This window comes from Tamandua tetradactyla, chromosome 9 (genome assembly GCF_023851605.1).
Source record: "Tamandua tetradactyla isolate mTamTet1 chromosome 9, mTamTet1.pri, whole genome shotgun sequence".
NCBI classification, from domain to species: domain Eukaryota; kingdom Metazoa; phylum Chordata; class Mammalia; order Pilosa; family Myrmecophagidae; genus Tamandua; species Tamandua tetradactyla.
Window position 1 is genome coordinate 20,595,274 of NC_135335.1, and position 21,927 is coordinate 20,617,200.

General features: G+C 37.8%; 1 protein-coding gene across 1 annotated transcript; it reads left to right on the plus strand.

Moving 5' to 3' along the window:
* The first annotated feature begins 830 nt into the window (after positions 1-830).
* On the plus strand, positions 831-1,760 carry LOC143645953 (olfactory receptor 5AK3-like). The gene has a single exon (XM_077115043.1). It carries the CDS (start codon positions 831-833, stop codon positions 1,758-1,760), a length of 930 nt encoding a protein of 309 aa, XP_076971158.1.
* Positions 1,761-21,927: the final 20,167 nt, after the last annotated feature.

Below are 21,927 nucleotides of genomic sequence, written 5' to 3' on the forward strand. Positions count from 1 at the left end.
CTGGAGAAGAAGTGTTCAGGATTTACTGTATGTGAAAAATCATAGATGAATTCATGTGAATTACAGACATGACAGGTACAGAAGTAACATTACAAGAAGTAGCAAAGAATTTGTTGTAAGACGACTTTCTTGCAGCTGAATTATAACCAAAGAATAAAGCAATACAATGAGACATTTAAGACTATTACTCAACAGTATATATATATGGGTATATGTATTTATATGTAAATGCATATATGTATATGTAAATAGATATATATACATATGTGAAATCTATCTGGCTTATGAACAGTGTCATCTCAATGTGCTAAGAATAGTAAAACAAAGAAAGACACTCTTGAAAGCAGCCTTGAAATACATATGAACCTTAAAGATAACTCATGGAAAATTTTTCTAAAACTGAGGTTACTATTATCAAGAGCTTGGACCAAGTTTCAAGTGGTGAATAGCTGAGAAAAATTATAAGTTGTTGTAAAAAAGAAATTACCCTATATCCATATTAATATATACAAATATGGTTACCTACTTAACTTGGTACGGTGCATGGACACGTTTGTTTCTTAGAAACATGTACATTAGAAGTCACTCTTCTTCTATGGAAACAGTCTTAATTATAAAAATGGATCCATGGCTAAACTATAAGTGCTTACTCAATAATCTCAAATCAAGTAAATACAAAAAAAAAATCTAAAAAGCAATAAACACTTTTTGAATGTTTGCCATGAAAATTCAAGTCAAAAACATTGAAGGATATGTATAAGAATATTTTAAATTTGAGAAGCTACAAAGATCTCCCTTCTTTCCTTGAACATTCCTAGACATTGACAGTCATGACACAAGGAAACAGCACTGAAGTGACAGGATTCTTTCTTCTGGGATTTGGTGCCCAACACAGGTTTCGCCATGTCCTCTTCATCGTATTTCTACTGATCTATGTAATCTGCATGATGGATAATATTGGAATGATCCTCCTCATCAAAGCAGATGCCAGACTTCAAACACCCATGTACTTTTTCCTACAACATTTGGCTTTTGTTGATATATGCTATATTTCTGCAATCACTCCCAAGATGTTGCAAATCTTCATATCAGAAAATAAATCAATATCATTCATGGGATGTGTAGTGCAGTTGTGGGTTTATGCAGCATTTGCCACCAATGACTGTTACCTCCTGGCTGCTATGGCAGTGGACCTGTATGTAGCCATCTGTAAGCCACTCCGCTATCCTACAGTCATGTCCCGAAGAGTGTGCATCCAACTGGCAGCTGGTTCCTATGTGGTGGGTTCAATAAATTCCTCTGTACACACAGGTTTTACTTTTTCATTGTCTTTTTGCAAGTCCCATGCCATCAATCACTTTTTTTGTGATGGTCCCCCAATTGTGGCCCTTTCATGTTCCAACACTGACATCAACATGATGCTAGCTGCTGTGTTTGTGGGATTTAACTTGACATTCACTGTGTCGGTCGTCATCTTCTCCTATATCTACATCCTGGCTGCTATCCTAAAGATGTCTTCTACCGCAGGGAGGAAAAAAGCCTTCTCCACGTGTGCCTCCCATCTGACAGCAGTCACCATCTTCTATGGAAACCTCTTTTACATGTACTTACAGCCTCGTTCTAATAATTCCCAGAAGAACATGAAAGTTCTCTCCATATTTTATGGTGTGGTGATTCCCATGTTGAACCCCCTGATCTATAGCTTGAGAAATAAGGAGGTAAAAGAAGCTCTGAAAGTGATAGGGAAGAAGTTCTTGTAGACTGGGCCAATTTATTAAAATTCAGCACCTCAGGCATCCAATAGACAATTTCATGTTTCTTTAATTGAGCGCATATACTCAGATGAGTGCTATATCTTTCAATACATAAAATACAAGAACATGGGAAATATAGTAGAAATTATCCTGGGACTTATTTTCCTTAGAATGTGGTCAAGAAATATATCTGACAATATGTGTGATTAAGAGCTTTATCAAGCTTATCTAAATATTTAAAGCATGTATAAACTTTGCGGTGTTCAAATAAATTTCTTATATGTTCCTAAAGACAAGTAATTCTCTTATTGGTATATAATAAATATTTAAAATTGTGATCTGGTGAGTATTACTTAAGTGTTCATTATTTTCCATTAATTCCAGGTTCCTTTAGTCATCTACATGAAGACCTTCTATAATCTCTAACAAATTGCACAACTCCTAATGTAAAATAAATTTATTATTAAAAATGATCTTATGGAATTCAAGGTATTTTCTACCCAATATCCCCATGTCAATGGCATTTCCTAATACTTGAAAACACTAATTTTTGTCATTAGTTACCTTCTTTATTCTGAATCTATCTCTTTGTTGCCTAGAGAAAGAGTAATATTGCAACAATTTTCTATTTCTTTCTCTAAAAGACTTGGAGAATTTAGAATCTTAGATTTTAATATTTAAAATCCTAAATGTTGATCATCCATTTAAGAGATGCATGCGAATGAATTCAGTGGGAACTCCAGTGGAGCACAAGAGTCTCTAATTCAGGAAGAAAAGTCTTGATGGAAAAGATTTGACAAATATATTCGGGTAGATAAAATAAAGTGCCACCTGAATATTACAGTTGATGTGCTAACTAGTTGAAAGAACAAGGTTCTTTTGCTTATGAAATGACCAAAAATCTTATACTTATAAATAACAGTAGAAGGAAAATTGTTTAAGAGTAAAAGATACATTTTTCAAATTGCTATCCTACATAAGAGCTGAGAAATAAATACCTCAAGTCAATATAGAATCCCCCTCCGAAAAGACTCTTTATTTTAAGGCAGGGATTTTCTACAGGAGGGTGGGTCCAAGTAAGTTCAAGGACAGAATCTCCAGGAATTGCTGGAGGTACATTTGTAAAATAAACGACAGCCTGAGGTCTTAGAGGAAAACTATTAAGTTCCACTTAAGAAAAACATGTCTACATGTAAAAGAGAATATATCCAACATTCAACACGGAAATAGAGAGCAAGCTAAACAGCCAAATAGTACTTTGCTTTCAACAATGATATAAAGGAAATCCCACAAGGAAATGGGCTCTCAGATAAATAGACCAAAGCAGCTACATCTCTGAGACTTAACGTGAAAGTGGAATTAGCTGTGTTAAATTCTGAGTTGAGACTGATTAGAGATTATTAGCATGCATTCAAGAGAGAGGACTCCTTTCTAAGACTTAAAATATTAATGTTCTGAAGTTGAATTATTATACATTATTTCATGAATTATCAATTTACACTTTTAGGCTGTTTGGATGTAAAAGGGGGAAGGAAAATGTACACACAGCATGATTGAATAAATTCTTCATTCATTTACTTACTTGCAGCTACAAAGATTTACTGGGGGCCTCCTATAAGACAAGATTAGCAGCCCAAAGGCTGAGACATCAAACTAGAAAGGCAGCTGAAGGACAAGGCAGGAAGAAGACTGATGAAATACTCCTGATGTAGAAGCTCAAATCTCAACAAACAATAGGGAACCCTCCTAAAAAGGAGCAATCACTTAGATCGTTCTGTGGTCTTTGTGGGTAATGTCCCTTTCAACTTTCATTCCACATTTCTTCTAGTTGGAGAAGTTAGAAAGTTCAGAATTATATTTCCCAATGTTCTTGCACCTGGTAGCATGAATGCAACCACATTTACTCATGGGAGATTTGGAAAATAGAAGTGAACTAAGGACTGTTTTCTTTCTTGCCAGCAAAATTAGTATAGAGGCATGAGTTGTTAAAAGTGCTTGGCATTGCTAGATGGGGATTCCAAGAACAACTAATAAGCTTCAGAATATAAGAGGCATCTTCTGGACTGCTGAATCCCAGCACTCATGATCTGTTCTTATCATCTGTTCCTCTATCACATGCAAATAAACCTAACTATCAAATTCTCTTTATCAAATCTCTTTCTACATCAGATACTTTGTATGGTATAATTTCTTGAATTCAGCTGTGAAAGATACAAAGACTATGTCAAATGTCTTGGTTCTTTCTGCTCTGAATGGCCCGAAAATGTTCCAGAAAATAGCAAACAAGAGGAAAGAAAGTGAAGGAAATCCAATACACTTGGTATTAATTGTACAGGGTTTCAAGAGGCATGAAGAAAACATGCACTTATATAGACCCCAGGGATTAAAATTTGTTGCTCCATTACACCTAGTACCATCTTCTGCACTATAGATTTTCAGTACATATATATAAATGGAGTTATCATGTGGACAGGGTCCATATAACCCAAATATCAAACTGTACTGGCTGCATCAATATCACCTGGGGACTTTTTAGGAGGACAGATCTGATAGCAGTTCATAGGCATTTGGATTCAGTACATCTAAAGTGGAGAACTTTTAAAAGCTTCCCAAGAGATTCTGATACTACAAGATTTGTAAAGCCACTGGCTCTACCATATCAAACATGAAACTACTTAAAGATAAACTCTCTAAGGATTATTTGAATATTAGGTATTAGATGACTAATTAAATAGGAGGGGTTACAAGTCCTACCATGAAGAGAGAGGCACAGTCTTGGTGAGCCTCTTCAGGCTTTAGAAGCAGCATATACCACATTTGAGAATGTTGCTCTATCTCCTTTACTGAATGAGTTGAAAGATGGAGAATCCAAAACTAAAGAGAGCTCTGAAGAATCTCCAAGCTTTAGTATGAGGGCAGCTCCCACCTTGGCCTTAAGGTTTTACAGATCCCATGGTATGAGAGGTATCGTGTGAGAAAACCCCAACTTTGAGTCTTTGCCAAGCCCAAATGGCAGAATTTTCCTGCAGATCTCTAGAGTTCTAGGACAGGAGAAGACAAACCTTTTTTAAAAAGAGCCAAATGGATTAGAAATTGAGATCTTTGAAATGAATTTCTAAACTGTGGATTCATACCTCCATGTAAGGAAGTTTGAATCTAAGAAAAAAAAAAGGATAAACTCAAACATATAATATTAAAATTTTCTATTTATTAAAATAGCTGCAATACACATAACTAATATAGGATTTGTATCTACAAAATATCAAAAACACACATAATTGACAAAATGAAGACAAACTAGATATTCCAAGGAAGGGTAAATCACATGTATAGAATACCTGAAGGGTGATCAACACTGCTATCATCAGGGATAGTACTTAAAATATTAGTAAGATTCCAATTCATAACTTTTTGATTGACAAAAGATAAAAATTCTGACAATACTAAAGGTTTTGGATTAGTGAGGCCTATTATACATCACCGTTTTAAGTTTATACCCATACAACCATATTAGTGAATAAATTGCATTGTCACAATTTTAGGATTATTTTCATTCAGTCCCTTTCCACTCAATTCCTGGGTGTATATCAGCATTAGGTAAAATAATATCCACATCCTTGTTCCTTGATTCAGGACGATGTCACAGACATGTAAAGAGTAACTTTGTAGATGTGATAAAATTCAGGTTACTGGGGTGGGGAGATAATCCTGGATTTCCGTGTAGGCCCTGCCTAAATGAGAGTATTCCTTAAAAGAAGTTTTCTCTGGTGGGATCAGAGTTCAAGGGCAAAATAATTACTGAAGAATGGTCACAGGAGTACAACATTGCTGAATTGAAGGATGTGGAAAGGGGCCATGAGCCAAGGAAAATGGCCTGCCTCTAGACTGTGTAAAAGGCAAAGAAACAAATTACTTTGTCCCAAAATTATTGGTGATTAGAAACCAGGAGACATGACCACCATGAAAATTGCATCACTATTTATCTCACCTTTGCTTGCCCATGGAATGACTTAAACATTCCTGGAAATATTATTTGCTGAAGAAATGCCCCCTGAAAAACATAAAGGACAGTATTGGCTGACGCAAAAAGCGTGATCAAAATGATTTGGAGTCAAGTGTTCAGCTGAGCCTCACATTCTTGTGGCACAGAAATGGTCATGGACAAGTGGATACTTCAGGTGAAAAAGAGCTAAGTACAGAGTTATGTGGCTTCAACAACAGAATCTAGACTGTCAGAAAGGAAGGGCTTGAAGATTAGCTTTGTCTGCTCCCTCAGAGTTGCAGGACTGGATATGGGGCCCTTGTTCTTCAAGTGGCTGACCTTGTTCAGCCAACCTCATCTGTCAGGCACCAGCTTCCCTTCCACCCAATTGCCTTAGTTGTTGAAGACTGAAGCAGCTGAGAGGCCAACTGGAGGGGGAACTTTCAATGTTTGTCTTTCCAGCAGACCGCCTGGGTCAGCACATGCCCCATGCTGCTGGGGGGTGTTCCACAGATCCACTTATGACTCAGCCACAAAAAGAAATTCTTAAAAGAATTAAAGTCTCTTTGGGACCCTATGGCACCCTACTTTCAGCTTCATTATAGCCTACCTCTTTTTCACCCATCAGAGTTAAATGGCACCATCATTCATACAACAGGTTGGAACATGAATCAAGAAGTCAGACTTCCCTTCTTTCATGTATCAAATTCAAAAGCGAAGCAATTGCTGTAAAGTCTAGCTTCTGAAAATTGTGCAATTTCTCCCTTTTCCTTAAGCATAAGGATTCTTTGTGGCACAAGGAATGGTAATGAACAAATAGGTATTTCAGGTGCAAAAGGAAAAATGTACAGAGTCATGTGGTTGCAACATAGACTAGGACTTCCAAGAAGATGGCCAAATAGAGTAGCTCAAGATTAGCCCTGCTCCATGGAAAAGTTAGAGAAGGGAGAGGAGGGTGACTGAGGCAGTGATTCAGGGGTGTGGCTGACACTGGAGAGCCTTCTGTATCACATGGGACAGCCCTGATTGCAGAGGCTGAAGAACTGAGAGACAGAAAGCTGAAGCCTGGCACAAAGGCACAGACCTATGGAGCCCACGGGAGTGCACAGACAGGAGCTGGGGATTAGGAAGTAAGCCAGGCCACATTCCTTAGGTGTGCATATTCACAAGTTCAGTCCTGTGACCAGCAACTCATTCCATACCGCATGCAGGCAAACCCCATCATCCATTCTTATTTCCTGCACTCCAGGTACTGCTACCCCATCAGCCCTCACAGCTTGTACCTGCCCCACACCCCCACCCTAAGTTCAGCACAACCCACCTCCCAAGCACTACTCCCTACTCCCTATTCCCTATTCTCTGAAGGCTGTTGATGGTGTATAAAAGCTGCAGGTGCTATCTGCCATATCTAGGTTACCCCTACCCCCTGCCCATAGTGTTGTACAGCCTCACTCCACCCACCCCGGAGCTCAGCATATCAGTTTATAGCACTCCTAGGCACACGCATGTGCACAGACCCTCAATCATGTCATTCAGCTCTGGGAACTGCACTTTATAGCAGTCCTAGAACTGTACATGTGCATGGCCCTCACTCACACTTCCCAGTATGAGAAAATGCTGACATGCACAGCCAGATCACATCTGCCCTAGTCCATGAAGGTATAACACCGACTTACTGTCACAACTGTATGCATGTATACAAAGGGCCCCAACCTGCACTTATACCTGCCCTGAAACAAATCACCACACTGAGTTCCCCACCCTGTGCCCTGCTCCCTGATGTACAACCATCCCACAAACACAAGGCCTTAGACTACTGAAAGAAATCAACTTCAAAAGTAAATCAATCAAGATATTTACATACAATGAAGAGAGCAGAAGATCACTAGGCATATTACGAAGAAAATAGATATAACCCTAATGACCAAATTAAAACACCAGAGAAGACTAGATGTTGGAACAACTAATCAAAGATGTTCATGCAATTTTATTTAAAAAAAAGTGTGATAGCAAATGACATGAAGGAGATCAAGAAGAGAGTAGAAGAGCACAAAGAAGAATGTGAAAGGATAAATACAAACAGTGGAGATCACAAAAATTAAAGCCCCTGTTCGCTAAATAAAAAGCATGCTAGAGGCACACAACACCAGATTTGAAGAGACAGAAAAAAGAGTAAGTGACATAAAGGACGGGAAAACTGACTTCAGAGTCTCAAAACAGCAAATGACAAAAAGATGGAAAAAATTGAATTGGATCTCAGGGAAATGATAGAAAAAATGGGGCTCACAAACATAAGAATTGCAGGAGAAGAGAAGAGTAAAGGGCTAGGAAGAGTAGTTGAGGATATAACGGGGTAAAGCTTTCCAACCCTTCATAAATGACATAAATATACCATTTAAAGAAGCCCAATGAACTCCAAACCTAATAAATCCAGTAGGCCTTCCCCAAGGCACATACTAATCAGTCTGTCAAATGTTGAAGAGAAGCAGAAAATCTTGAACGCGGGAAGGAAAAAGCCATCTACTACATGCAAGAGAAAACAAATAACACTGAGTTAAGACTACTCAACTAACCCCCGTGCAGGTAAGAAGGCAGTGGTATGATATACACAAGATGCTGAAAAAGAGAAAGACTTCCAGCCAAGAATTCTGTACCCATCCAAATTGTCATTCAAAATTGAGAGAGAGTTTAAAGTTTTCACAGACAAAGAGGTCATGAAAGAATTTGTCAACAAGAGACTGGCCCTACAAGAAATACTAATAGAAGTTCTGCCAGCTGAAAAACAAAGAGAGGAGAGGGAGGTCTGGAGGAGGGTACAGAATTGAAGAGTACCACTAAGGGTAATTTAAAGAATACAAAGAGAAGGAGGGAAAAGAATATATAGATGTGACAAATAAAATAAAAGTGAAAAGATGGTGGAATCAAAAAACACATTTTCAGTAATAAATTTGAATGTCAATGGACTAAATTTACCAATTAAAAGATACACATTGGTAGAATGGATTAAAAACACAACCCAGCTATATGCTGCTTACAAGAGACTCATCTTAGATGCAAAGATACAAATAGATTGAAAGTGAAAGGTTGAAAAAGATTTTCCACAGAAGTTGTCACCAGAAGAGAGTAGGAGTACTATACTAATATTGGACAAAATAGACTTCAAATGTAAACACATCATACGAGACAAATAAGGACACTGTATACTAATTAAAGGATCAATTCTGCAAGACAATTTAACAATGAGAAATGTTTACGCCCCCATTCACGGAGCTCTAGAGTACATGAGACAGACATTGGCAAAACTGAAGGGAGTGATAGATGTTTTAACAATAATAGTAGGAGACTTCAATACACCACTCTCTTGTATAGATAGAACAACTAGAGAGAAGATCAACAAGGAAACAGAGAGGTTAAATAACTTGATAAATGAATTAGACCGAACAGATATATACAGGTCATTGCACCCCAAAGCACAAAGATATACATTCTTCTCTAGTGCTCATGGAATATTCTCCAGGATAGATCATATGCTTGGGCACAAAAAAGGGCTTTATAAATTTAAAAACATTGAAATAATTCACAGCAATTTCTCTGATCACAATGAGATGAAGCTGGATCTTGATAACCACCGAAGAACAAGAGCATTCACAAATATATGGAGATTAAATAACACACTCTTTTTTTTTTTTTTTTTTTCAGTTTACAATTTTTTTTATATATTTTTTTTATTAATTAAAAAAAGAATTAACAACACAATTAGAAATCATTTCAATCTACATGTACAATCAGTAATTCTTAATAACATCACATAGTTGCATATTCATCATTTCTTAGTACATTTGCATCGATTTAGAAAAAGAAATAAAAAGACAACAGAATAAGAATTAAAACAATAATAGAAAGAAAAAAAACAAAAAAAACAAAAACAAAAAACCTATACCTCACATGCAGCTTCATTCAGTGTTTTAACATAATTGCATTACAATTGGGTAGTATTGTGCTGTCCATTTCTGAGTTTTTATATCCAGTCCCGTTGTACAGTCTGTATCCCTTCATCTCCAATTATCCCTTCTCTTTTTTTTTTTTTTTTTAATTAACGGAAAAAAAGAAATTAACCCAACATTTAGAGATCATACCATTCTACACATGCAATCATTAATTCTTAACATCATCACATAGCTGCATGATCATCATTTCTTAGTACATTTGCATTGGTTTAGAAGAACTAGCAACATAACCGAAAAAGATATAGAATGTTAATATAGAGAAAAAAATAAAAGTAATAATAGTAAAATCAAAACAAAACAAAACAAAACAAAACAAAAACCTATAGCTCAGATGCAGCTTCATTCAGTGTTTTAACATGATTACTTTACAATTAGGTATTATTGTGCTGTCCATTTTTGAGTTTTTGTATCTAGTCCTGTTGCACAGTCTGTATCCCTTCAGCTTCAATTACCCATTGTCTTACCCTGTTTCTAACTCCTGCTGAACTCTGTTACCAATGACATATTTCAAGTTTATTCTCGAATGTCCGTTCACATCAGTGGGACCATACAGTATTTGTCTTTTAGTTTTTGGCTGGATTCACTCAGCATAATATTCTCTAGGTCCATCCATGTTATTACATGGTTCATAAGTTTATCTTGTCTTAAAGCTGCATAATATTCCATCGTATGTATATACCACAGTTTGTTTAGCCACTCTTCTGTTGATGGAGATTTTGGCTGTTTCCATCTCTTTGCAATTGTAAATAATGCTGCTATAAACATTGGTGTGCAAATGTCCGTTTGTGTCTTTGCCCTTAAGTCCTTTGAGTAAATACCTAGCAATGGTATTGCTGGGTCGTATGGCAATTCTATATTCAGCTTTTTGAGGAACCGCCAAACTGCCTTCCACAGTGGTTGCACCCTTTGACATTCCCACCAACAGTGGATAAGTGTGCCTCTTTCTCCGCATCCTCTCCAGCACTTGTCATTTTCTGTTTTGTTGATAATGGCCATTCTGGTGGGTGTGAGATGATATCTCATTGTGGTTTTGATTTGCATTTCTCTAATGGCCAGGGACATTGAGCATCTCTTCATGTGCCTCTTGGCCATCCGTATTTCCTCTTCTGAGAGGTGTCTGTTCAAGTCTTTTTCCCATTTTGTAATTGGGTTTGCTGTCTTTTTGTTGTTGAGATGAACAATCTCTTTATAAATTCTGGATACTAGACCTTTATCTGATATATCATTTCCAAATATTGTCTCCCATTGTGAAGGCTGTCTTTCTACTTTCTTGATGAAGTTCTTTGATGCACAAAAGTGTTTAATTTTGAGGAGTTCCCATTTATTTATTTCCTTCTTCAGTGCTCTTGCTTTAGGTTTAAGGTCCATAAAACCGCCTCCAGTTGTAAGATCCATAAGATATCTCCCAACATTTTCCTCTAACTGTTTTATGGTCTTAGACCTAATGTTTAGATCTTTGATCCATTTTGAGTTAACTTTTGTATAGGGTGTGAGAGATGGGTCTTCTTTCATTCTTTTGCATATGGATATCCAGTTCTCTAGGCACCATTTATTGAAGAGACTGCTCTGTCCCAGGTGAGTTGGCTTGACTGCCTTATCAAAGATCAAATGTCCATAGATGAGAGGGTCTATATCTGAGCACTCTATTCGATTCCATTGGTCGATATATCTATCTTTATGCCAATACCATGCTGTTTTGACCACTGTGGCTTCATAATATGCCTTAAAGTCAGGCAGCGCGAGACCTCCAGCTTCGTTTTTTTTCCTCAAGATGTTTTTAGCAATTCGGGGCACCCTGCCCTTCCAGATAAATTTGCTTATTGGTTTTTCTATTTCTGAAAAATAAGTTGTTGGGATTTTGATTGGTATTGCATTGAATCTGTAAATCAATTTAGGTAGGATTGACATCTTAACTATATTTAGTCTTCCAATCCATGAACACGGTATGCCCTTCCATCTATTTAGGTCTTCTGTGATTTCTTTTAGCAGTTTTTTGTAGTTTTCTTTATATAGGTTTTTTGTCTCTTTAGTTAAATTTATTCCTAGGTATTTTATTCTTTTAGTTGCAATTGTAAATGGGATTCGTTTCTTGATTTCCCCCTCAGCTTGTTCATTACTAGTGTATAGAAATGCTACAGATTTTTGAATGTTGATCTTGTAACCTGCTACTTTGCTGTACTCATTTATTAGCTGTAGTAGTTTTGTTGTGGATTTTTCCGGGTTTTCGACGTATAGTATCATATCGTCTGCAAACAGTGATAGTTTTACTTCTTCCTTTCCAATTTTGATGCCTTGTATTTCTTTTTCTTGTCTAATTGCTCTGGCTAGAACCTCCAACACAATGTTGAATAATAGTGGTGATAGTGGACATCCTTGTCTTGTTCCTGATCTTAGGGGGAAAGTTTTCAATTTTTCCCCATTGAGGATGATATTAGCTGTGGGTTTTTCATATATTCCCTCTATCATTTTAAGGAAGTTCCCTTGTATTCCTATCTTTTGAAGTGTTTTCAACAGGAAAGGATGTTGAATCTTGTCGAATGCCTTCTCTGCATCAATTGAGATGATCATGTGATTTTTCTGCTTTGATTTGTTGATATGGTGTATTACATTAATTGATTTTCTTATGTTGAACCATCCTTGCATACCTGGGATGAATCCTACTTGGTCATGATGTATAATTCTTTTAATGTGTTGTTGGATACGATTTGCTAGAATTTTATTGAGGATTTTTGCATCTGTATTCATTAGAGAGATTGGTCTGTAGTTTTCTTTTTTTGTAATATCTTTGCCTGGTTTTGGTATGAGGGTGATGTTGGCTTCATAGAATGAATTAGGTAGCTTTCCCTCCACTTCGATTTTTTTGAAGAGTTTGAAGAGAATTGGTACTAATTCTTTCTGGAACGTTTGGTAGAATTCACATGTGAAGCCATCTGGTCCTGGACTTTTCTTTTTAGGAAGCTTTTGAATGACTAATTCAATTTCTTTACTTGTGATTGGTTTGTTGAGGTCATCTATGTCTTCTTGAGTCAAAGTTGGTTGTTCATGTCTTTCCAGGAACCCGTCCATTTCCTCTAAATTGTTGTATTTATTAGCGTAAAGTTGTTCATAGTATCCTGTTATTACCTCCTTTATTTCTGTGAGGTCAGTAGTTATGTCTCCTCTTCCATTTCTGATCTTATTTATTTGCATCCTCTCTCTTCTTCTTTTTGTCAATCTTGCTAAGGGCCCATCAATCTTATTGATTTTCTCATAGAACCAACTTCTGGCCTTATTGATTTTCTCTATTGTTTTCATGTTTTCAATTTCATTTATTTGTGCTCTAATCTTTGTTATTTCTTTCCTTTTGCTTGCTTTGGGGTTAGCTTGCTGTTCTTTCTCCAGTTCTTCCAAATGGATAGTTAATTCCTGAATTTTTGCCTTTTCTTCTTTTCTGATATAGGCATTTAGAGCAATAAATTTCCCTCTTAGCACTGCCTTTGCTGCGTCCCATAAGTTTTGATATGTTGTGTTTTCATTTTCATTCGCCTCGAGGTATTTGCTAATTTCTCTTGCAATTTCTTCTTTGACCCAGTCGTTGTTTAGGAGTGTGTTGTTGAGCCTCCACGTATTTGTGAATTTTCTGGCACTCTGCCTATTATTGATTTCCAACATCATTCCTTTATGGTCCGAGAAAGTGTTGTGTAAGATTTCAATCTTTTTAAATTTGTTAAGACTTGCTTTGTGACCCAGCATATGGTCTATCTTTGAGAATGATCCATGAGCACTTGAGAAAAAGGTGTATCCTGCTGTTGTGGGATGTAATGTCCTATAAATGTCTATTAAGTCTAGTTCATTTATAGTAATATTCAGATTCTCTATTTCTTTGTTGATCCTCTGTCTAGATGTTCTGTCCCTTGATGAGAGTGGTGAGTTGAAGTCTCCAACTATTATGGTATATGAGTCTATTTCCCTTTTCAGTGTTTGCAGTATATTCCTCACGTATTTTGGGGCATTCTGATTCGGTGCGTAAATATTTATGATTGTTATGTCTTCTTGTTTAATTGTTCCTTTTATTAGTATATAGTGTCCTTCTTTGTCTCTTTTAACTGTTTTACATTTGAAGTCTAATTTGTTGGATATTAGTATAGCCACTCCTGCTCTTTTCTGGTTGTTATTTGCATGAAATATCTTTTCCCAACCTTTCACTTTCAACCTATGTTTATCTTTGGGTCTAAGATGTGTTTCCTGTAGACAGCATATAGAAGGATCCTGTTTTTTAATCCATTCTGCCAATCTATGTCTTTTGATTGGGGAATTCAGTCCATTGACATTTAGTGTTATTACTGTTTGGATAATATTTTCCTCTAACATTTTGCCTTTTGTATTATATATATCATATCTGATTTTCCTTCTTTCTACACTCTTTTCCATATCTCTCTCTTCTGTCTTTTTGTATCTGACTCTAGTGCTCCCTTTAGTATTTCTTGCAGAGCTGGTCTCTTGGTCACAAATTCTTTCAGTGACTTTTTGTCTGAGAATGTTTTAATTTCTCCCTCATTTTTGAAGGATAATTTTGCTGGGTATAGGAGTCTTGGTTGGCAGTTTTTCTCTTTTAGTATTTTAAATATATCATCCCACTGTCTTCTAGCTTCCATGGTTTCTGCTGAGAAATCTACACAAAGTCTTATTGGGTTTCCCTTGTATGTAATGGATTGTTTTTCTCTTGCTGCTTTCAAGATCTTCTCTTTCTCTTTGACCTCTGACATTCTAACTAGTAAGTGTCTTGGAGAACGCCTATTTGGGTCTAATCTCTTTGGGGTGCGCTGCACTTCTTGGATCTGTAATTTTAGGTCTTTCATAAGAGTTGGGAAATTTTCAGTGAAAATTTCTTCCATTAGTTTTTCTCCTCCTTTTCCCTTCTCTTCTCCTTCTGGGACACCCACAACACGTATATTTGTGCGGTTCATATTGTCCTTGAGTTCCCTGATACCCTGTTCAAATTTTTCCATTCTTTTCCCGATAGTTTCTGTTTCTTTTTGGAATTCAGATGTTCCATCCTCCAAATCACTAATTCTATCTTCTGTCTCTTTAAATCTATCATTGTAGCTATCCATTATTTTTTCTATGTTTGCTACTTTATCCTTCACTTCCATAAGTTCTGCGATTTGTTTTTTCAGTTTTTCTATTTCTTCTTTATGTTCAGCCCATGTCCTCTTCATGTCCTCCCTCAATTTATCGATTTCATTTTTGAAGAGGTTTTCCATTTCTGTTCGTAATTCAGGATTAGTTGTCTCAGCTCTTGTGTCTCATTTGAGCTATTGGTTTGTTCCTTTGACTGAGCCATATTCTCAATCTTTTGAGCGTGGACAGTTATCTTCTGCTGCTGGCGTCTGGGCATTTATTCAGATTTCTCTTGGTGTTGGACCCAGCAAGGTTGTAATATTTTTCTGTGAAATCTCTGGGTTCTGTTTTTCTTATCCTGCCCAGTAGGTGGCGCTCGTGGCACCCGTTTGTCTGCGGGTCCCACCAGTAAAAGGTGCTGTGGGACCTTAAACTTTGGAAAACTCTCGCCGTCCTGGGGGTTCGCTAGCCGAAACGACTTGAGCCGGCCCGGGGTCCGAACGCAGGGAGGGTTGCTGGTCGCCGCAGCCAGGGAAAGAGCCCGTCCGAATTTCCTAGTCGGCCCTGGGCAACAAGCGTGGCGGGAGGGCGCCAGCGGCAGCGGCCCGCCCGAGAGAGTGCACGTTCCCCGGGAGTCACGGGTTTGGAAGGGGCCTCCCCCACCCGTCACCGTTCTCCGCGGCCTGGGGGTTTCCGATCCAATTCTCTCAGTTGGTCCGGGGGCTGCGCGGGGTGTGGGCGCCAGCCGTCTTTGTTTCAGGGGACCACCTCTCCAATTCTCCCAGCCGGCCCGGGAAGGGGGAAGGGAGTAACTCCGGCCGCTTGCCACCCCGCCCGGTAAGGCCCGCGCGCCTCGGCGATCTCACCCGAGCTGCTTCTCTCAGCCAGCCAGCCGTTCCAGGATGGGGTACGCTGTCTTTTTTATCTCTGTTGTGGCTTTGGGCGCTTTCTGTATCGTTTCTACTCCCCTAGTAGGTGTCCTGGAGAAGAAACTAAGATCCGCGCGTCTTACTAAGCCGCCATCTTCCAGGAAGTCAGTTAAATAACACACTCTTAAACAATGAATAGGTCAAAGGAGAAATCACTAGACAAATCAGTAGCTATCTGGAGAGGAACGAAAATGAGAATACAGCTTTGCCAAACTTATGGATGTAGCAAAGGCTATACTGAGAGGGAAATTTATTGCCCTAAATGCATATGTTAAGACACAAGATGGAGCAAAAATCGAGAACATAACACACCTGGAGAAACTTGAGAAGAACAAAAAACTAGCCCCAAAGCAAATAGAAGAAGAGAAATAAGGATGATTAAAGCACAGATAAATAAATGGGAGAACAAAAGAACATAAAAAGAATCAATAAAACCACAAGTTGTTTCTTTGAGAGAATCAATAAAATTTATGGGCCACTAGCAAGACTGACAAAGAAAAAAAGAGAGAGGATACCAATAAATAAAATCAGAAATGATAAGGAATGCATTACTACAGACTCTGGAGAAATACAAGAAATCACAACTGGATACTATGGACAACTATACACCAACAAACTAGACAACTCAGATGAAATGGACATGTTCCTGGAGACACACAAACAAGCTACACTGACTTAAGAAGAAATAGAAGATCTCAACAAACCAATCACAAGTAAAGAGATTCAATAAGTCATCAAAACTCTTCCTATAAAGAAAAGCCCAAGGCCAGATGACTTCACAAGGGAATTTTATCAAACACCCCAAAAAGAACTAATACAAGTCCTGCTCAAACTTTTCGAAAAACAAAGAGGAAAAGGGAACTCTACTTAACTCACTTTATGAAGCTAATTTTTTTTTTTTTGGCATGGGCAGTTAGTAGGAATCGACCCCAGGTCTGTGGCATGGTAGGCAAGAATTTTGCCTGCAGAGCCACTGTCGCACCACCCAAAGCCAGTATCACTTGAATACCAAGACCATGTAAAGATGTTATATGAAAGGAAAACTACAGGTCAATTTCCCTAATGAACTTAGATGCAAAAGTTCTCAATAAAATATTAGCAAATTGAATCCAGCAACATTAAAAGAATTATACACCTTGACCAAGTGGGGTTTATACCGGGAATGCAAGGATGGTTCAACCCAAGAAAATCAATGATGTAACCCAGCACATTAACAAATCGAAAGGGAAAATTCACATGACCATCTCGACTGACGCTGACAAAGCATTCAGTAAAATTCAGTCTCCCTTTCTGATAAAAACATTTCAAAAGATAGGAACCAAAGGTAACTACCTCAATATGATAAAGGCAATATGTGAAAAACCCTTAACCAGCATCAAGCTCAATGGAGAGAGACTGAAAGTTTTCCCCCTAAGATCAGGAACAAGGCAAGGATTCCCACTCTCACCACTATCATTCAACATTGTGCTAGAAGTTCTAGCTAGAGCAATCAGGCAGGACAATGAAATAAAAGGAATCCATATTGGAAAGGAAGAAGTAAAACTCTCATTATTTGCAGATGATATGATACTATACTTGAAAGATCCTGAGAAGTCTACAACAAAGTCACTTGAGCTAATAAACAAATCCAGCAAGGTGGCATGATATAAAATTAATGGGCAAAAATCAGTAACATTTCTATACACAAGCAAAACCTAGGTAAGGAGTCAGTGAAGGAAAAAATTTCATTCAAAATAGCAATTAAAAGAATTAAATACTTAGGAATGAACTTAACTAGGGATGTAAAGGACTTGTTCACAGAAAACTACATAACGTTGCTAATAAAAATCAAAGGAGATCCAAATAGGTGGCAAGACATACCTTGCTCATTGATAGGAAAGCTAAATATAGTTAGGATGACAATTCTCCCCAAACTGATCTACAGATTTAACCAACTGATCTACAGATACCAATCAAAATTCTAACAAACTACTTTGAACATTTGGAAATCCTAATTACCAAATTCATCTGGAAGGGAAAGAGACCCCAAATAGCTAAAAGCATCCATAAAAAGAAGAATGAAAGCGAGAGGATTAACACTCCCTGACTTTAAAAGCTATTATAAAGTCATAGTAGTCAAAACAGCATGGTACTTGAACAAAGATAGAAGAATTGACCAATGGAATTGAATTGAGAGTGCAGAAATAGACCACTAAATCCATAGTCAACTGATTTTTGACAAGGCCACCAAATCTTCTGAACTGGGACAAAATAGTATTTTCAATAATTGGACATGGAAGAATTGAATATCAATAGCCAAAAGAATGAAAGAGGACCCCTATCTTACACCCTACACAGAAATTAACTCAAAGTGGTTCAAACACCTAAACATAAGAACTAACACCATAAAGTTTCTAGAATAAAATGTAGGGAAACATCATCAAGGCCTAGTAACAGGAGGTCGCTTCCTAAACTTTACACCCAAAACACAAGGAACAAAAGAAAAAATAGATAAATGAAAATTCCTCAAAATCAAATGCTTTTTCTTCCCATAAGACTTTGTCAAAAAAGTGAAGAGGCAGTCAACTAAATGGGAGAGAATGTTTGGAAACCAGATATCAGACAAAGGTTTGATTTCCTATATATACAAAGAAATCATATAACTCAACAACAAAAGAACAAAAAACCCAATTATAAATTGGACTAAAGATATGAATAGGTGATTTTCTGAAGAGCAAATACAGAAGGTTCAGAAGCATTTGAAGAGATGTTCATTTTCATTGGCTATACAGTAAAACGCAGATCAAGACCACAATGAGATACCAGCTCAGACCTGTAAGAATGCCTGCTATTAAACAAACAGGAAACTATAAATGTTGGAGAGGATGTGGAGAAATTGGGACACTTATGCACTGCTGGCGGGAATGTATAATGGTGCAGCCACTGTGAAAGACTGTTTGACCATTCCTTAGGAAACTACATATCGAGTTGCCCTATGATCCAGCAATAGCACCACTTGGTATATACCCAGAAGAGCTGGAAGCAATGACACAGACAGACATTTGCACACCAATGTTCATAGCAGCATTATTTACAATTGCCAAAAGATGGAAACAACCAAAATGTCCATCAACAGACAAGTGCGTCAACAAAATGTGATATATACATACGATGGAATATTATGCAGCAGTAAGACAAAATGATGTACTAAAGTACATGACAAGATGGATGAGCCTTGAGGACATAATGCTGAGTGAAATTAACCAGACACAAAATGATACATACTGTATGATTCCACTTTTATGACCAGAATAAAGGTATAATCAGAAGGTCATAATACAGAATATAGAGGACTTAATTATGTGTAGAAGCTAGAGATGGGAGAACCTTTAGCTAATGAAGCTGAACTCCAATGTGAGGGAATTGGTAGGAGTGAAGGTGGTTCACTAGTGGGTCTAGAAGTAATATTTTATCACATTGAAGATGAACAAGATTAAAAGGGTAGACCTATGTGTCCCACTGACTCACAATAGAAATATGAATGAGCTCTTGTAAGATTTCAAAGATATGGTTCTTATACAAAGAGTGAACAAGTTCAGAGTACAGGGGGGACACTGCCATTGCATTCTATGAGTTAATTCAAAAGGAAACCATCAGCACTACCACAGCAACAGTAGAGGTAAATAATGGGGGAAGGGGCAAGAGTTAAGAGGAGCTTTAATTTCCCATTTGACAAGGGTGTGCTTATTGGTTTTCTTTCTCTTGGGAATAATGAAATTATCTAAAATTAAGAATGTTTATGGACTGTGGACTCTCAGCCTCTACATGATGCCCAGTGAATGCAGCTGACTGAAGGTGCACTGATGGAGCTGGGTCTGGACCTGAAATTTTCTGTAAGACATAATCTAATTCACACTGTCTGTATAGCTCATTTGAACAACTGAAACACAGGGAGCACAGAACAAGAAAGAGTTCCTTTAATCCTGTATAAATTATTGTAATGCCTAGATATATACTAGAGTGTATTAAGCAGATAATCAAAAAGGATTGGCAAAGTCCCTGAGGGATGGGAGAAAAATATGGAACTTTTAAACCTTACCATCAGAGAATCCCCTGATACTGTGACAAACTTTAGGGACACCTAAATCATATGTCCTCAATCAGGAGGCTTACTCTTGTGAAGCTTATGTAGTAGCAGAGAAGATTAGACTACCTATAGGCATGCCTAAGAGTTACTTCTGGAGGACCTCTTTTGTTGCTCAGATGTGGCCTCAGTCTTTCCAAGCCCAACTCTGCAACTGAAATAATTGCCCACTGTCCTACATCGGACATGACATCCAGGGATGAAAGTCTCCATGGTGATGTGGGAGAGGACTCCCAGGGGTGAATCCAGACCTGGCACAGTGGTATTGACAATTCCATCATGACCAAAAGGGGCAAAAGAAGAGTAATGAATAAAGGATCAGTGTGCATACAGAGTCCAAACACAGTCAAGATGCTACTCTGGAGATTGCTCCTACACGAGCTTCAGTTAGACCTTGCTACCTATCATAACCGCCCAACCCCCACCCAGGACCATTTTAACCAACACTAAAGAACCCTCAGGGCAATATATAAGATTCCACAAGGGTTCCATGCACTAGAGTAACTTTCCAGAAACCTACAACCTCCAGATGGATCCCTAGTCCAGATAAGTCCTGAAACCTAGCCCAGCCTCTTCAGAACATCAGATAGTTCCATCTCCCTGCCCCATATTAATGACAGACCCTTCCAATATGAAAAATTTAGAACTGTCATAGCCCAAATACCCCTTAAGAGAGGAATGGAAAGATCAAAGGTGATGGTGGAGTTACACAGATGCAGCACTGTCTAGTGGCTTCAGTTTACAGATGAGGAAACTGAAGTTTAGAAGAAGCAGAAGATCCACGACTACAAGCCATAATCTCAGAATCCACAACCAGAGATGGTCCTTAAGCTCATGGATGCAAACAAGGCACAATCCCAATGGAGATAAACTTGAAATTTAAAAAAAAGTCTCAACTGGAAATCTCAACTCTATGCACACAGTTCAGCCCCAAGTGACAGAAAATCTTTTGGGAATAAGTCCTAATAACACAATACTCAAAATAAACTCCTTGTTTGGAGCAGACTGAAAAATATCATCTTGATGCAACCATCCTGCTACAGGTATAGAAAGGAATACTATAAAATGAATATAACTTTGAGGAAGTAACTACTACTGCACTTTTTTTCTAAGTAGCCATACATTTCTGTAATGCTTGGAAGGAAAATACAATAACAGAAGTTGAAGAAATTCACCAGAAAGATTATCTTTGGTTTTGAGCAGCATTACACCTACAGAAAATCAAAAGTGGAACGTTGTAGCAAACTGCCAATGGGGTGAGTTCGGAACACTTCAGATTTTCAGCACCTAAAGCAATGGCTGAAATATTGCCGATTTCCAATAAAAGTCTTTCCAGAAATAATTCGTGTTAATAACCAGCTAACATTTGGGGGATAAAGAGACCTGGTCTAGACTCAACATTTGCTTTAGTTAGGAATATCTCTGAAGGGGTACAGAAAAAGCTGTCTGTGGTTTAATGTAGAAACTACTGCTAGATAGAGCATTGCCACCATAACTGATAAAACTATGGGTCCACTTTGCCTCTCCCCCTTAGTTAGTGGGGCAACTTCACCATGCTTTTGCTCAAGTTCCTTCCGCAACTTGGAGTTTCCTTTCCTGACAGTTAGTGTCTCCAAATGGTCCAATCAGACATATAGAGAAACTGAAATTAAAAGCCAATAACTTAAGAAAGCGGTCTAAAGCCTCAAACCAGTTGAGATGCTTCCTTAAATTAAATCAAACAGTATTTGGTCTGCATCTCCATTCAGACACTCTTATCTATGACCTTGATCACAGAAAATTAACCTAATAAATGACTATAATATTTTCAAGACTCTGAATGCAGCCTACTCACCATGATAACAGACTTTACAGTCTGCACGTTGTTTTCAACACATTAGATGCTTAATTTTCTTTTGAACCAAGTTGACCCTTTGAACACTGAAAATGCTTAAAACCCTTGCTACTCTAACATCTTGTAAAAGAGATGTGGCTTCATATAAATAAAACCACTTTACTTTTTTTGAGGTTTGTTGCATTTTAGAACCATGTT

What these genes read in the sequence shown, in the direction of transcription:
- LOC143645953 (XM_077115043.1), top strand. Translation starts at nt 831, where the DNA reads ATGACACAAGGAAACAGCACTGAAGTGACAGGATTCTTTCTTCTGGGA.